This window comes from Theobroma cacao, chromosome 5 (assembly GCF_000208745.1).
Source record: "Theobroma cacao cultivar B97-61/B2 chromosome 5, Criollo_cocoa_genome_V2, whole genome shotgun sequence".
NCBI lineage: Eukaryota > Viridiplantae > Streptophyta > Magnoliopsida > Malvales > Malvaceae > Theobroma > Theobroma cacao.
The window spans coordinates 29643898-29662184 of NC_030854.1; the positions used below are offsets into that span (position 1 = coordinate 29643898).

The 18287-nt window shown below is 36.3% G+C and overlaps 1 protein-coding gene across 4 annotated transcripts; it reads left to right on the forward strand.

Annotated features, from left to right (window-relative positions):
- LOC18599239 (protein PHOTOPERIOD-INDEPENDENT EARLY FLOWERING 1) lies at window positions 289-17825 on the forward strand. Of its 4 annotated transcripts, none has more exons than XM_018121383.1 (21): window positions 289-551; window positions 2958-3088; window positions 5585-5665; window positions 5855-5962; window positions 6140-6220; window positions 6309-6397; window positions 6471-6604; window positions 6706-6746; window positions 7168-7303; window positions 7569-7637; window positions 7731-7795; window positions 7883-7999; window positions 8132-8179; window positions 9261-9329; window positions 9495-9557; window positions 9650-12737; window positions 13166-13227; window positions 13332-13399; window positions 14073-14865; window positions 16021-16547; window positions 16860-17825. In XM_018121383.1, exons 2-21 carry the CDS (start codon window positions 3029-3031, stop codon window positions 17302-17304), a joined length of 6144 nt encoding a protein of 2047 aa, XP_017976872.1. In that variant the 5' UTR covers window positions 289-551; window positions 2958-3028; the 3' UTR covers window positions 17305-17825. The 4 variants fall into 4 exon arrangements, with proteins under 4 accessions (XP_017976872.1, XP_017976871.1, XP_007029182.2 ...); XM_018121382.1 differs by having other exon boundaries at window positions 2986-3088; XM_007029120.2 differs by having other exon boundaries at window positions 2986-3088; window positions 8132-8167.

Sequence of the window (18287 nt, forward strand, 5' to 3'; positions counted from 1 at the left end):
TACGGTTTGGTTCCGGTTCGAATAAACTTGAGTACCTCAATCTAATGGAGTTTTTTGCTCAAAACCAACACTACACTACACTACAGGGAGTTAAACGAAAAGTTGGAAACCATGTGGGGTTTTATGTTAATTCTACTCAAACTATAAGGATGATTTTGTTGTTTTCCCAAAATAATTAAAAAATGGTTTCCTGAAATATGTTGGTATGTACTGTTTTTGTTTTGGATCTAGTTAAAAAAACAAAAGGAAAAAAGAGTCCTCCGCATGGGAAAATAGTAAAATCAAATTAAAAAAAAAAAGAGAAAAAGTACTAATAAAATTCTCAGAGAAGTTCGGGACAGGTGGAGAGCTACGATGGGTGGGAGCAACAAATAACAATGGTCACCGATGCACAATACAGAAATCTGATAACATAACCCTACTAAAGATCCCCTCCCCGATCTCTTTCTCTCTCCATATCTCGCCGTCACCGTCACCACCACCACCAGCGGCTGCTACCACCGGAACCTGCTCTCCAGGGAGGGGTCCGGGTCTCCCTTCTATGTTTGCATGTACGTTTTTTTTTTAAAAATATTTTATATTTATATATGCGTGTTTTTCTTTCTCTTTTCTTTAATAAAAAAAAGCGAATCTCATAGCAAGTTTATGGGCTGAAAATGCCAGTGGTCCGTCTAGCTTTAGGTTACCTCTCGCTAGAAACTCAAACCCATCTGAGTTTTTCACAGTTTGGTTTGCTTTACTTCGTTTCTTCTAGTTTCTTCTCCAAACCGAGGTAAAATGGTTCCCTGAATTCGTGGGTAGGGCTGCTTTCATCTCTTTGATTTTTTTTCTGGTTTGCTTTACCTTACCTCTCGTAGAAACAGAATGGGCTGATTTTTTTCTGCCTTGGTTTACAGCTTACAGTTATCTTGAATTACTATGAATTTTTTGCTTAAATTGAGTCCTCCGTTAAAGTGGGAATTTGTAATTATTTATTATTTGGGCTGCTTTTTTTCATTGATAAATCTTGTGAATGAAGGCTGATGAATTCGGTTTGTTGTGGTTTGGCATATAAGGGTGCTCGTGAGAATTCGTTCTGCGGTCATGTTTGAATATCTCTTTTAATAATAACCAGTTGCTATAGAGATTAGGGTTATAACTGGCTTGCATGTTGCTCAATCACTTCTAATTAGCTATTTTTGTGATAATTTTCGTGGGGAGAATAACTTTGAAATTCTTGTGGGGGGCTTTAGTTAACAAAAATGGAGTTTCACAAGAATGAACTAATGTGTACAGTAGGTGACTTCAAGATGGATGACTTGCATATAAGAGGACTGCTGTCTAAATGATGTTTTTTGGTTGTTTCAAATATTTCTGCGCAAAGGTCTTATAACACATGTTGATGGAGTTACTGTTTGCTAGGCTGAAAATGGCTGCTTAGTTATAGCAAATTTGGATAAACAATGTCATATCTGGTATTTATCGTCACCTGATGGATCATTAAATACTTGATATTCTTTGTTGTTCCTTTATAATTTTGGTTGGTTAAAAGATAGAATGATTTCTACTGATATTAGGCTTCTTATAGATGAAGAATCATTTCTACTGATATTAGGCATCTTATAGATGAACAAGTTGACTATGTTTACTTCATGTCAAGAATTACAATGTCAAGTTTCAGTTTTAACAGTTTGTAGATACTGTTACTAGTTACTTTAGTCTTAACCCTATTTTTTTTTTTTCAATTGTAAGTATATTGCTAAGCGTAATTGATTGTCCTTGATGACTGCTAACAAGGAATGAAGCTTGATTTTTTGCACCTAATGTCTACTGCTAATCATCTTTTATGCGAAAAAGAAACAAAAAGAGAAAATGTTTCGGATTTGTGATACTATCATGCATCTAACCTTACTTTTGGACCTAAACTGGAGCTGTTGGTTACCCACAATTAAGCAGCATAATAATTCTGTTTGAGTCTTTTCCATTATCCTTCAGTTATGGATAGAAAAACAAAAAAAATCATCTTTTTTGCCAGCGGTGAAGTGGAAATCCGAAAAGAAACCAAAATAGATCCCAAAATAACTTGTTTAATGTCTTGAATAGGGGGGAAATCTTAGCATGATGAGAGTTCCTTCATTCTGGATTATTTAAATATAATTCTTCTAAAGCTGTGTAATTTTAGTGTATGTTTTTGGCATGCTAATGAGTGTTTTTGGGTTATGTCTCATAGTTGTGGTGGATGTTTTGTTAAATTGAAGAAGTTTGCTAGAATGTATAGAAAATAATAACTTTAGGGCGTTGCCACAAATAGCAAATAATAAACCAACATCATGAAATTGGAATCTTTGATTTTCAGTAATCTGTGGTTCTGTTATTCTTATACTACAAATAGGGATTGGTAGGACCCTTTTTGGAATCTTTGTGTTGCATCTGACTGTAGGTAGTTGTGTCTCTCCACAAAAGAGGTTCCAAGTAAATATCCTTTCTGTTCCGTGTTAGCTATTAGAGAGATAGAGAGAGAGGATAATGCAAGTCCATCATTGGCAGTCTTGCATGTGAGTATCTTGGAAACTCTCCTTATATGTCTAGAAAGCTTGGCTATCAGTCTTTCTCTTACAATCAAAATGAAAAAGAAGATATTTTTGGACTGTGAATTAAGGTGATAATTGTATACAATCTAGACATTGATTTTTGATGAACTAGAGCCTGTCAGAAGGTCTATTCAATTCGTAGAAACACCAAATTATGTGACTCAGGATGTAGTATGGTGCAAAGGAAGTGAAAAATGCTTGCTTATTGTCAGCAACTGAATAACATATGTAAATTAACTATGCTGTCATGGAGGTTCATGGCTATTTGAATCAATATAGTTTACATCATTTTATGTGAAAAATACCATCTTACATTTTTATGAACTATTGTCTATGCATTCTATTGAAATTGACCATTAATTTTTGGTACTTGACTGATTCATACAGTGATACTTTGGCTCCACTTTTCCTGCAGTCCTTCTCTATGCAAATCATGATATAGGTAGTACGAGTACATAATGGCTTCTAAGGGACCAAGGTCTAAGCTCGAGCATGAGACAAGAGCTAGGCGTCAAAAGGTAATAGTTTCTTAGGTTTTTATAGCTCTCTTTTCTGGTCTCTTATATTGTTATTGTTGTTATTGATGTCATTGTGCGTTGTGCACTTGTGGATGCACATACATGCATGTAGAAACTTTTTACTGTAAAAAAGCTTAAAGATGAAATCTTTGTGGAGGCTTGGTGCTTAGAGTGAATTTATGTTGAGTATGTGCTTGACTGTCATGAACTTTTTGTTGCATCTTAGTTTCTAAATCAATTTTGGCTGCAAGCAATCAGTTCTTTGCTATTTTTGTGACTATAACTGTATTGAAAAGATAAACTTTTGTTTTAATTGAGAAAATTTTATATCAAAGCATCAATAATTGATAACTAATTAGATATGTGTTTATCTTAGAATTCTTGTAATTATCTTGTGGCATCTAGAAATAAAATAATTTTATGTAGTATGTACAAGTCTAAAACTCTGATAAATTAGATACCTTTTATCCATCTGCTTGTTATTATATTTATCCTAATGGGAAAGCCCCATTCATTAATAATGGAAAATATTTTTTCTGATTGGTCAAAGAAAGTAGAAGTAAAAAGCAAATTTTAACATTATTCTTGTTAGATGTTCAACACTTTTTTATTCAATTTTAGTAATCAAACAAGATTCAGACCTTGATAGAGCTGGAGGTTGACATTTAAATGAACTGTGCCTCAGAAGTTGCTTAAAGCTTTTGAGTGTGTTTCCAATTGAATAACTTTTGGTTCTTGAAATAACTTTCAGGAAGTTAGTTTGTGTGTTTTCTGGTGTTTGGAATGCTGAATGAAAACAAAACAAAGGATGCTATTTTCTGTTCAATAGAAATATAGAAAGGAAATCGAGGAAAACTTTCGGACTTTAACTTGGGAAGTTATTTTCCATTAGAATTTGCTCTGCCCTGCCAAGAGGAGGGAAAGACCCTTAACAAAGGCTGTTCTTGCTGAATTTTCATCATTGTTCAACTCAAACATTGAATTGAATGGATCACAAGAATTTTCCTGCTGTTTCTTTAAAGGAAATATGAAAAAATTTCTATAAGCAGATCTTAATGCTCGTGATCTTGGTTTCCCTTTAACTAGATTTGAACATCACTTTTTCACTTTGTTTCTTGGAAAAATTTGTAATTACTGGTTAGATTGGTGCTCTTTCTGCAAATTTATTAAAATTGCTGGCTTTTTCTTTGGTGCATTTATAAGGTTGATTATTTCTGATCTAAGATGTTATTTTGGTCTTGAATTACCTTTTTAGTGCATTATGTTTTATTCTTATGCTTTTCAGTTCAGAAAAAAGGAAAAAATAGTAATTGTTGTTTATTTTAACAAAAATCCAATTTTATGTCCACTTCTTAACTTTAACAAGCATTTAAAAATTTTAAGTTTTTTGTTACTATGTGAAACAACAGAAGTGATTTTCCATGAACCATAGGCAGTATAGGAACTAAACCAGGAATGGGTACTGAGAACACTATCTCATGTAACTGTTAATAATTGTTTATAAATTTATGTTTATAAGTCTTATAGTTAGGTTGGATTTTTAGCAAAGCATGTAGAAATGTTGTGGTTGAAATTATCTGTCCTAATTTTTTGAAGGAACTCACTGCACATTGAGGCAGATTTGATTGTTTTGTTTGTGCTTGGTCATATGCTTCTTTGCTAGTAATGCATGTGCCCAATTCTTTGGTATATAACGAATTAATATGAAAATGAACACACCTAAAATCTTAAAATTCACTTTTACAAATGTAAAAAACATTGAAAAACAGCATGTTGTGTTAGTTAATTATTTGGCTCACATATTACTTGGACTAAGGTCATAAGATGTTGCTGATCTGTGGATTGTTTCATTATTACCCAACACTTGATTTTCAATGCCTTGTGTGTTGTTAAAGGCCCAAGATCGACAAAGAAGCTTACGTTTAAGCAATCAAATTTTGTAATAAACCTACATTAACTATAACCTGTTCATTCCCTTAATCCAAAGCTAGTTGAGTTAGCTACTTCTATTTCTGTCCCCAAAACTCTCCAGTGAAGGTTATGCTCTTCTGTTTCTTTTCTTCCTTCCAGTCATTGCTTGGACTGCTTTTATCCATCTTCATCCTTTCCGTTGGGAGCAAACTGTTGTTTTAAACTGGTGAATTACTATGCCTGTACTAGACATGACAAACAATGTCTTTCCTTTAACTTTAAATTGTTTGGTGCAATCTCTTCCTCCTTTTCAAGGAAAAACTTTTGGTGATTTTGAATAATATGAACATTGCATATATGAGTCCATACTCCACTAAAGATTTTTTTTATTTGATTAATTATGCATATGGACATTCATGGAATTGATTAATTAAGATACTGAATGATTGTCCTGATTTTGTATTATGTCTGTGGGAGAATCCTCCAGATTTATGCTTCAAGCTGGTAATTATCCAGTCAGATTGTGTAGATGTTATGTATTCAAGTAATGGTTGATTGTTAACATTTTACTTAATTTTGTTTTAGGCTCTTGAAGCACCTAGAGAGCCCCAGCGTCCTAAAACTCATTGGGATCATGTTTTAGAGGAAATGGTCTGGTTGTCAAAGGTAATTCACTAACTTATGCCTCTGAACCTTGCCATTGTCAATGCATAAATCTAAAATGTTACTTATTTTAGCTTTGTCATTTCATGTCCACATTTCCTCACGTTATTTGCTTGCATGCATCTCCTTGCAGTGGGATATAAAACAGTCGCCATGCTGTCCTCTCTTGCTAACTGAATTGGATTTTGACAGGACTTTGAGTCTGAGAGGAAATGGAAATTGGCTCAGGCGAAGAAGGTTGCATTAAGAGCCAGCAAGGGCATGTTGGACCAGGCCACCAGGGGAGAAAAGAAGTTGAAGGTTTCTTTTTTCTTTTCCTCTCTTACTAAACTAAAAAATAGTAGTTCTTTAACATATCATGTACCAAGGATTGAGTTTTGTTTGTATTAAAAAATGAACACAAGCCATCTTGGTATAATTGAGTTCATCTTGTTTTACCCTGTTAATTTGTTAAATCTAGCATGCAATTGTAATCAGGAAGAGGAACAGCGGTTGCGAAAAGTTGCACTTAATATTTCTAAGGACGTGAAGAAATTCTGGATGAAGATAGAGAAACTGGCAAGTCATAATACTTTGATATTCTATAAGTCCTTCCAATTTCTTAATATCAAGAATCTTATTTCTCCATTTTACTTTGTAATTCCAGGTGCTTTACAAGCATCAAATGGAGCTTGATGAGAAAAAGAAAAAGGCACTTGATAAACAGCTTGAATTTCTTTTAGGGCAAACTGAGAGGTTGCTTTTTTACCCTAAATCTCATTACCTTCATTAAAGAAAAGTGGGATGATATTCATTGTGGATATTTTAGGTACTCAACAATGTTGGCAGAAAATTTAGTGGACCCACACAGGCCTGTGCAACAATGTCCTGCTCAGCATCAACTAAATTCTCCTGGTAAAGCAGATATGAATGATTTTGGTGAACCTCTGGAATTGAATGCTGGTAACCAGAATGTCTTAGTTTTGTCATTTAATAATAACTGCTTTCTTAACCAAAATACTCTAAACACTTGCCTCATGAAACCTCTCTTGGTATTATTGCAGATGCTGATGAAGATTTTGATGTGCACTCTGAAGAAGAATCAGTGAGTACTTTTGTTTTTATTAAAGAATTTCCTTTTTATCTTCACTTTTATAATTAGTGTGAAATGTATGCCTTTCTCCTTGGTTTTTTGCTATAAAAAAACTCTTTATGATGCATCCTATTATGTTGTGTCATTTGGTAATTGATGACAAAGGATTATGATGCTTTTGAGTGACAAATCATATCAGGCACATGCTGAAGTTTATTTTTTACAGATTAAATTTTTTCTTTTGATAAAATAGTGAAAAGGGAAAAGGAAAGAAAATTGTGGGTCTGTTGGACTAAAAGAAATGACTTGGTGTTAGTCCTGTAAACATAAAATTTTCTATGAAATTTTTGTAGATATTTTGTTTATTTTCTTGCTTTTAAATCGTCATGCTGTGTGGTCTGACAATATTCTTTTCATGATGATTTTGTTTTAGGAAGATGATGAGCAAACAATAGAGGAAGATGAGGCTCTTATAACTGCAGAAGAAAGACAAGAAGAATTGGCAGCTTTGAACAGTGAAATTGATCTTCCACTTGAGGAGCTCCTTAAACGTTATGATGTGGAAAGAGGTGAATCATTACTGTTTTACACTATTATTTTTCTTCTTTCTCTACCTTGCCTTCTTTATTTTTGGGGGAGGGATTGATTGTTTTATTCTTTGTTTTTTTTTTCTTATGTGATAAAGGTTAATGTGATAAATTAGTGGCTGAAGTATGTGATTGTGTGCAGCCATTTATGTAACTTTGCACCCTTCTTTTCGCACTTGTATTGTTAGTTACATTGATCTTTTTTGGTAAAAAAATGTAGTATGTTGATTAATGTAAATTTTCACAGTTAGCAGAGAAAGTAGTCCAGAAAAGAGGGAGGATGCGATTGAGTCAATATCAGTGAAAGACAATAACAGTAAGGATGAGAAGTTGTTTATGAGTTTTGTTAATTGTGCCACATGTATGTAAAGATGTGCCTGAAAAATGTGCAATTTTTAATTTTTCACAGGCAATGGGAACTGTTTTTCTGCTTCCAGTAAAATTGACACAACCAACTCGCTTGATCGTCGTTCTGTAAGTTGTATGTGTTTGTGGTTGTTGTTGTCAAATTGCCAAGCAGGTTCATGGCTCAATATAATATATATTTGCTTATTATTATAGAATGAAAGCAACGGTGGTTTGTCATTAGACATTGAGGCATCTCCCCCCAGAAATCTGTCAGAAAGCTCTGGGGAGCTAGCCAAAGAAGATGTTCCATATGATTTCAGCGACGAACAGGTTAGACAGCAGTACAGAATATTCAATCTAAGCTTAATTATTAGTTCACTTTTTTTTGTTTCATTTTTTCTTCAATGTTTTATTTTTATAAAATGCTAATGTTTTTATTTGGTTTTATTTCACAATATGCAGGAAGATGGTGATTTTACCCTTGCCGGAGAAGAGAAGGTATATAATATGGTAGCATACTTGTTCTCTTATTTTTTGTTTATGGATTCTCTTTTCTGTTCTGATACCAAAGGAAGGCAGCTTTATAATGGCTATGTTGTTTGTGGGGGATGCCTGTCGTCAGAGTTTTCTACTCTAGTTCAGATGCTGCATTGTTTTAGTATATTAACAACTAAAAAGTTGTGGGGTTCAGTTGTTTTGATATGATGAGTTGCAATTTTGCCAAAGAAATATGAGAATTTGTTACTTTTTGCTGATCTCTTACATGCTAATTTTGTGTTTAGATAGGTCTTTTGGTTTTAAATAAATTATGACTTACCAAAATGTCCCCCTTCAAGGAAAAGAAAGGGATGTTCACATTCAAGTTGACATTGTAATTGCGGTTTTGTTCTTTCTCCTTATTTTATGAAGCTTTATTTTGTTTTTGCTATGATATGTTATTGTGTACTCCATTTGGGAAAATGTTTGCTTTAAGCAAGATAAAAGTTTCATCCAAGTTATCTGAACACATAATGTTGTAGCTGTTGGAGGGAAGGGTGTATCTAATATTTTGTCTGAACCATTTGTTTTGTCCTCTCTGTGTGTGTGTGTGTGTGTGTGTGGGAGGGGTGGTGGGTGTTCAGGTTTTGTTGGGGGAAGAGGAAGGGGGGTTTTTTGGGTGCTTTAGCTGTTTTTTGTACCTCTGGATTGCCTTTGCTTGGTGTAACATTGGTTCACATTTGGTGTGGATAGGCCATGTCATATTCTACTACAGCAGCAAGGCGTGCTGAGTCTTTAGTACCATTCGCCCTTCTTTCCTATAATTTGTCCTCTTGATCTTTCCAAACTTTTATTTCAGAAGAAATCACAAAATTATAGGCTATTCTCTGTAAGAGTAAAGCATTTTGGTTGATTTTTCATCTAGATTTTCTGTTATGAAGCTCTCTTCTGTCCTGAAAATTTCTATTATTATCCCCTTTTCATCTCCAACGTAAGAACTATTCTTTGCCAGAAGAGTTATATTAGTGTATATCTTTCCTTGGCCAGAACTGATTACAATTTTAAAACTTCTAATTGATATGCCCTCTTTCTGTTTTTTGCTTCCAATGGCTAGGATGATGAGACAACCCTGTCGGAGGAGGAGGAACTCGCAAAAGCAGATTCAAGTAATCCCATAGATGAGGTAAAGAGCAGATTCACTATGGCTTGTGTTTCTATGTCTCAATTTCCAGACCTTCTGGTGAAAAGTTCTTAGGTTGTTTGTATCCTAGCCTTAGTTGTTGAAGTTCTTGCATTCATTGTCCTTGGTTCTAGTTGTTAGTTGCTCTTAAATGTATCTTTTTTGCAGCTTGCGTTACTGCAAAAGGAGAGTGAAATTCCCGTGGAAGAATTGCTTGCAAGGTATAAAAAGGTAGGTTAAAGGATTGTTTATTCTTATTGCAAGGAGTGTTTCTTATCTTGTATTGATTTCTTTTTTCTTTATCATCCACATTTATCAAATAGGACTTCAGTGGTGATGACGTGTCTGGGGATGAATTGGAGTATGCCTCAGCTTTGTCAGAAGACCTCTTGGATTTGCCAGCACATCAAAATGTTGAAACAAGAGAGGAGGGTAGTGCTAAGGATGAAAATCTTGAAACCAGTGCTGGCTTGGGTGTGGTGCATCCCTCTGCTGAAGAGAGGGATGGAAGCCCTGATAGAAAACCAGAAGATGGAATGGAAAGTGAGATTAGAATTGCTGATGCTGCTGCTGCTGCAAGATCAGCACAACCAACAGGCAATACATTCTCAACTACTAATGTTCGTACAAAGTTTCCTTTTCTTCTCAAACACCCCCTTCGTGAATATCAGCATATTGGCTTGGACTGGCTTGTTACAATGTATGAGAAAAGGTTAAATGGAATTCTAGCTGATGAAATGGGGCTTGGAAAGACAATCATGACAATTGCTCTGCTTGCACACCTAGCTTGTGAAAAGGGAATATGGGGTCCTCATCTCATTGTGGTTCCAACAAGTGTGATGCTTAACTGGGAAACTGAGTTTCTTAGATGGTGTCCTGCCTTCAAAATTCTGACATACTTTGGAAGTGCTAAAGAGCGCAAATTTAAGAGGCAGGGCTGGTTGAAACCAAACTCATTTCATGTATGCATAACGACTTACAGACTGGTTATACAGGATTCTAAAGTCTTCAAGCGGAAGAAGTGGAAATACTTAATCTTGGATGAAGCTCATCTCATTAAAAACTGGAAGTCCCAAAGATGGCAAACTCTTTTGAACTTCAATTCAAAACGGCGTATCTTGTTGACTGGTACACCACTGCAGAATGATCTTATGGAACTCTGGTCACTAATGCATTTTCTAATGCCCCACATTTTTCAGTCTCATCAAGAATTCAAGGATTGGTTCAGTAATCCTATATCAGGGATGATAGATGGACAAGAAAGAGTGAACAAAGAGGTTGTTGATCGTTTGCATAATGTCCTCCGTCCATTTATACTGCGGCGATTGAAAAGGGATGTTGAAAAACAGCTTCCAATGAAACATGAGCATGTCATATATTGTAGGCTCTCAAGAAGGCAGCGCAACTTGTATGAAGACTTTATTGCTAGCTCAGAGACACAAGCCACTCTTGCAAGTGCCAATTTTTTTGGGATGATCAGCGTTATTATGCAACTTCGCAAAGTTTGTAATCATCCTGACTTATTTGAGGGACGTCCAATTGTGAGTTCTTTTGATATGGGTGGTATTGATATCCAATTGAGTTCTTCCATTTGTTCAATTCTTTCACCTGGTCCATTTTCAACTGTAGATCTTAAGAATTTGGGAATTTTATTTACTGATCTTGATTTTAGCATGACTTCTTGGGAGAGCGATGAAGTAGAAGCCCTGGCTACTCCATCAAATTTAATAGAAGAACGTGCTGACCAGGATAATCTTGAGGAAATTGGGACCTTTTCTAAACATCATAAGAGCTTGCGTGGGACAAATATATTTGAAGAGATTCGAAATGCTTTAAGGGAGGAGAGGTTAAGAGAAGCAAAACAACGAGCAGCATCAATTGCATGGTGGAATTCTTTGAGATGCCGGAAAAAACCAGTTTACTCGACAACATTATGCGAACTGCTCTCGGTGAAGCATCCTGCATTTGATATCCACCATCAAAAAGCTGATCGTCGATCCTACTTGTACTCCTCTAGGCTTGCTGAGATTGTACTTTCGCCAGTTGAACGCTTCCAGGCAATGATTCATCTGGTTGAGTCTTTCATGTTTGCAATCCCAGCTGCACGGGCACCAGCACCAGTTTGTTGGTGCAGCAAAACAGGAACTTCTATGTTTTTGCACCCAACTTATGTAGAGAAATGTGCTGAAACTTTGTTACCCCTCGTAACACCTATTAGACCTGCACTTGTCAGGAGGCAAGTATACTTTCCTGACAAGCGGCTGATACAGTTTGACTGTGGTAAGTTGCAGCAGCTGGCAGTTTTATTACGGAGATTGAAGTCTGAAGGTCATCGAGCATTAATATTTACCCAAATGACAAAGATGCTTGACATCTTGGAGGCTTTCATAAATTTGTATGGGTATACCTACATGCGTCTGGATGGATCCACTCAACCTGAGGAGCGGCAAACATTAATGCAACGATTCAACACAAATCCTAAAATTTTTCTTTTCATCTTATCAACCCGTAGTGGAGGAGTTGGTATTAACCTTGTTGGGGCAGATACAGTTATCTTTTATGATAGTGATTGGAATCCTGCCATGGATCAACAAGCTCAAGATCGCTGCCATCGAATTGGACAGACACGTGAAGTGCATATCTATCGTCTGATCAGTGAGAGCACCATTGAAGAGAATATCTTGAAGAAAGCAAATCAGAAGCGTGCCCTTGATGATCTAGTTATACAAAGTGGAGGGTACAATACTGAATTTTTCAAGAAGCTTGATCCTATGGAATTGTTCTCGGGTCATAGAACTCTTTCTGTTAAGAGTATTCAGAAGGAGAAAAATCATAACAGTGGCATCGAGGTCTCTGTATCTAATGATGATGTAGAAGCTGCTTTGAAATATGCAGAAGATGAAGCAGATTACATGGCATTGAAGAAAGTTGAACAGGAAGAGGCTGTCGACAACCAGGAGTTTACAGAGGAAGCCATGGGCAAAGTGGAAGATGATGAGTTTGTAAATGAGGATGATATGAAGGCTGATGAGTCAGCTGATCAGGGTGGATTAATGACAGCTTCAAATAAAGATAATGGGCTGAAATTAAATGGGGTTGGTCCTATGGAAGAGAAAGCTCTCACTTTTGCTGGCAGAGAAGAGGATGTCGATATGCTGGCTGATGTCAAGCAGATGGCAGCAGCTGCTGCAGCAGCAGGACAAGCTATCTCATCCTTGGAGAATCAATTAAGACCAATTGATCGATATGCAATCCGTTTTCTGGAATTATGGGATCCCCTCATAGACAAGGGAACAATGAATTCTGAAGTTAGATTTGAGGAGGCAGAATGGGAACTTGATCGCATTGAGAAGTACAAGGAGGAAATGGAAGCTGAGATTGATGACGATGAGGAACCTCTAGTGTATGAGAGTAAGTGTTTTTTCACTCATTGTTAACTTTTTTTTTGCATGAAATGTTATCTTATTATGAGAAGCAATAAGCTTTTATGGTTTTTTATATTTTAAGGTCAGTTGTAAATTAAGGTTCCATTTATTTTATGCTTTTGCCTTTTGCTTTTTGCTTCTTTTGCAAAAAATAAATAGAAAGGAAAAAGCAAAAAATAAAAAAACCAATAGAATACCAAAGACAAATAGAAAAAGGCAAATGTATCAACCAAATCGAGCCAAAGTGAATTACATGATTTGCTTTTATTTAATTCCCAACATGACACTATTTTTATGGCTCATTTCATTTTCACTTAGTATGTTGAAAATACATGAACTTGTGAAAAGTAAATAAAGTTAGGATGTTAGTTGTGCCTATCCTGAAGTTAATGCCATGTTATCGACTGTTTTCAGAATGGGATGCTGATTTTGCTACAGAAGCATATCGACAGCAGGTTGCTTTGGCTCAACATCAGGTTAGTCGACCTCTGCATATAGCCATTTACATTATTTATTATTGTTTGTGTATGGTTCATTTTAGGTGGTTAACGTTTTTTTTTTTTAATTTTGTACTTTGTAGTTAATGGAAGAACTGGAATATGAAGCCAAAGAGAAGGAAGAGGCAGATGATGGGAATTTTGATGCTATGTAAGATGTCTTAACTCTTAAAACCAAAACTTTTCAGCTAGCTGTTCTTTTCTCTCTCTCTCTATTTTTTCTCCCACTTGATAATTTGAAGATGCTTATTCATTTGATACATTAAGTAGTACAAAAACCATCTACAAGTGCATTATTTAGTGATCCTAATCTGGAAAATGTGAGGCTTCAAATAGATGCTCTAACTGTATGCAAAATTTTCATATTTTTTGTAGCTTCTTAATTTTACTAGGTCAATTTGACTGTTCTGCTTCTTGCTGAATGACAAATGATAATTTATAGAAATTTCATCGGTGCCTTTATGACCTTGAGAGATTAGGATTGCTAGGATTTAGAATGAATTGCCTGATTTTGGTGCCTTAAGACAGTAGTTGTTGCAGCAAAATGAGATGGGAAAATCTTAGTTACAAGTGATTTTTGGATGTTAGATTAGCTAAAACATATTGTCTTTATGAATTTATAATCTAGCTAGGACTTGGGGATGGATCACAACATTCTTTAAAGTTGAAAGATAACAAGGTGATGTCAAACCAGTATGCCCAAAAATTAAGGAATTCATTGTACTTAAATTGAGATGTAGATCTTCTAAAGGAAGAGAGTTGAGTCCTTATTTATTCTTGGCTTTAGAACAAAATTTCAATGTTAACCAGCTATCTGTTTACAGGAATGAGATGGTAAGTGAACCTAAACCAAAATCTAAGAAGAAGAAGAAGCCAAAGAAAGCCAAATTTAAATCTCTGAAGAAGGGATCTTTAAGTTCTGAAGTGAAACCTGCAAAAGAAGAGCCAAAAGCAGAACCTATGTCCATCGATGATGATGTTAACTCTCATGAAGAGCTCTCTTATTCAGATATTGCATCACCATCTTATCATGTGCCAAAAAAACGTAAGAAGGTTGAGATAGTGCATGATGCTGAAGAAGGGAAGAGCACTAAGAAGAAGCCTAAAAAACTAAAGAAACCTCCTGAGCTACGTCCTGTATACTGGGATCCAAATGCAGTTCGTAAGAGGAATGATGACTGTGCAGAGGTAAAACCATGTGAGAGCCTTGCGGTTGAGTTTGAGCAGAAACCTGCTAGCAGGAGTAAAACAGGAGGAAAAATTTCCATTACTTCCATGCCTGTAAAACGAGTCTTAATGATAAAACCAGAGAAATTGAAGAAGGGCAATATTTGGTCAAGAGATTGTGTTCCATCACCTGATTCTTGGTTGCCACAGGAGGATGCTATATTATGTGCAGTTGTGCATGAATATGGCCCACATTGGAGTTTGGTTAGTGAAACACTCTACAGCATGACTGCTGGTGGCTTTTACAGGGGAAGATATCGCCATCCAGTTCATTGTTGTGAGAGGTACCGGGAACTAATTCAACGGCATATTTTGGCTGCACCAGACAGTTCAGTTAATGAAAAATTCAGCAATGCAGGCTCTGGAAAAGCTCTTCTCAAAGTAACAGAGGTATGCCTAATCTACTGCTTGTTCTTTCTCAAATGTTGGTCAAAAAAGGATAAAAGGGACAAAAATAGGGGAAAAATTGATGCAAATGCTCATTTATTGGTCTGACTTGTAAATTTTTAAAGATTTCCTTATGTAAGGTTGTGCCTCCCCACTTGTAAGCAACCATAGGAGATTGACTATAGTGATTCTGACTAATAGCTTAGAACTTCTTTAGTCAGCTTGACATTAGTTCATCTACTAGAAGACTTTTAGTGATTGCTTAGGCTAGCATTATTCCAATGTGAGGTAAAGCCTTATGTCTTGACTAAAGAGGGCTTGACTAAACTACGAACAAGCATTTTAGGTTGATTTAATTAAATAAACCTTCACCTCTTTGGCTGCCTATTGAAATCCCTTTCATGCAATTTGTGCATGGTGCTGTATTCTAGATAGGTTATTAAAAATTTAAATTTGCTTTCTACCAAATAATTTGCAGCATTGTATCCTTGATTGGTGCTTTTTTTCTGTTTTATGGCAAAGTCATTCCCATTTCAGGCCGCTTTACATGACACATTCATCCTCAATATTCTCCTTTAAGCAATACTAATTGTATGTATGTTTTTTTCCGCCAAAGAAGAAGGAAGTCCCCACATTTAACTGTGGTACATTTCTCCAGTCTCCTCCAGATTGCTCCTAGGAATATCCTGAACGATTATGCATCATTAGTTTTCCTGGTTTTACCTTACTGTGCTGTGTGCATTTTGACTCATCTTACGTAGCCTTAAATGTGAGGACTCTAATCTACTCTATGGTTCCCTATTACTAGGTTTGGTTTCTTCTACCAAGACTATGATAGTTTACATATAATGTGTTCTCGGAGTATTATTGTTTCTAATTATCTAATATGGTACCCACTGCCGAGGTTCTTTCCGGAACAAATTCTGAGTCACCACACTTGCCACCCTACCCTCCCCTTTCTGTCCCCTTTTTACCAGTGTTTTAGGGCTGATGTTCTAGAAGCAAGTCTTCTGAATTTACTGCTTTGTGTATGTGCATGCTGTGATGGTGTGGTGTAGTATTTTACTATAAATATTAATTAATGATGATTGCTGAAGCAATTTTGGTATGATAGTAAATGAAGAAAGAAGCCTTACTTGTAATAATATATCATGGCAGGATAACATTCGAATGCTGTTAAACTTTGCTGCTGGGCAGCCAGATCATGAGTTACTAGTTCAAAAGCACTTCACTGCCTTACTTTCATCTGTATGGAGGGTGAAGTCTCGCCCTGAAAATCGACAAAATGTCTCATCATCTCGGAATGGTGTTCGTTTAGGGGGAAGGTTCCTCAGTCCTTTTCTGAGCCACACACCTCAGGGTTCTGCAAAGGAACCAGCACAGAGGATGAAATTTACAAATTTGCGGGAGTGTAGCAAGTTGTTATCAGCTGCACTCCATGATGCCAGCAATAGACAACGGAGTGACACAGTTTCCTCCTCTGATAGGAGAGGGGATTCTCCTGTCATTGCGGAATGTTTAGAGATAACACTGGAAATACAGGAGAGTGGTGACTCTCTGATTCCATTCCCACCAGTAATAAATTTATCAATATATGGTTCAGATCTTGTTACATCTAGAAACGAGACCACTGGAGAAGACCTCCATCTCAAAGCTTCAAACGTTGCGGCTGAGAACCGGTCTAGGTATGGCAACATGTTGCAATTACTAATTATCATGCTTGGTAGTGAATTATTGGCTAGGCATTATTGTTGTTAGTCTGAAGGAGGCATTTTCCTTGTGAATCTCTTGCATGTAAGTTTTTATTATAGCTGTAATTATTAGATTCCAAATTGAGATGAGAAAGACATGAGATTCAGGTCATGGTCTTGGAGGGCATGGTGTCTTGTACTGGTCAAATAAATTACTCATGCCTAGATTTATATTGTCAACATTTGTGTGTGTTTTTGGGATAAAAGTTTGTTGATTACTAACCAAGCAGAACATCTTTTTCTCAGGGCAGCAGCTAGGGCTTGTGTTGGAGGTGGTCTGGGTTGGGCTTCATCTGCCTTCCCAGCAAATGATTCCAAGTCACGTTCAGGGTCGAAATTGCCATCTTTGGGGAAGCACAAGCTGTCTGTCTCTGACACAATGAGATCTAAATCAAAACTGAAGAAGGCTTCAATGGAGCATGGTGATGTACACAACTTATTGCCAGAGCAAGTGTTCCAACCAGTGGCAACAATTGCTCCGAATGATCCCTACTTAAGATGTGACCTGACATCTGTGACTAATGACAGCAGTTGGGCTGATGTTGTTGATAGTGATTTATGTTGCAGCATGGATGAGGCCCTTTCACTGGAATCAGAGGTTTATGAAGTGGTCCCACATAGTTATATCGCCGGATATATTTCAGGCCTCGATGATTGTTCGATGCTCCCAGACTATACTGACATTGGGTAAGGTTAATCCCATTGCTCTAAATTGCTTGATGTTCTTGGTTGAAGCTTTATTGTGATGGATGGAGCTCAAAGTAATTCTTTGAGCAAGCCAGATCCTCGGCGTGGGGTACACTGTCAATTGGATCACCATTTTTGGATGCCATACGAGGGGAGTGGCTACACAGGTTTCCCTGTTCACGCTCCAAAACTCCATTTAACATTTTTTGGCAAGGAGAGAGAGTTGGCAGGAGGCCAGCCATGGACGTCTACCCACTCACATCACTGCTGATGAATTTTTTTCCATTGCCAGAGGATCCGGTGAGCTGCAGTGAATATAGAAAACGTAGCACTAATTTTTTGTAATTAATTAATTAATTAGCGGGACAACTTGGGCTTTGGTTGGGCATTTTGTATTTCAGATTTTGGCACATAGAAAGGTAGTTCTAGTTATTAGAAAATGGGAAGACGTTCACGGCAGTTCCTCGCAAATCTTTGCTCCACTTCTACTAATTCCAGCAACCCAATAGTATTACTAGCGGATCATTTGCATGCATCCAGCAAATTGAATCACGTGCGAAAATAAAGTCATCCTCCTTTAAAACATTTGCTTTTCATTTAATACTATTAATTTTTTAAAATTATTTTAAATAGGGTAAAATATTTTGCTCGTTCTTAATTTTTAATCATAATTTGATACGATTTATTAGTATTTGAAATAAGCATTTCATTTTAAAAGACGAGTATGAAATGTTTAAAATATTTTTTTTCGTTTTCTATTCTTTTTCACTATTTTTTTTCCTCTTAAGTCGGTTGGTGCCATTCTTATCCCCTCGATGACTTTACAGTAGGATCTAGTTGTAGAATGTCGGATCTGGATTTGGAACGTGAGATCGGCTCTCTCTTGGGGAATCTAAATCCAGTTGGGTTTGATCGACCAGTAAAAGATGAAATTTTATAATTTATATAATTTAGTAATTTTTAAAATTAATAAAGAGTAAAATTGTT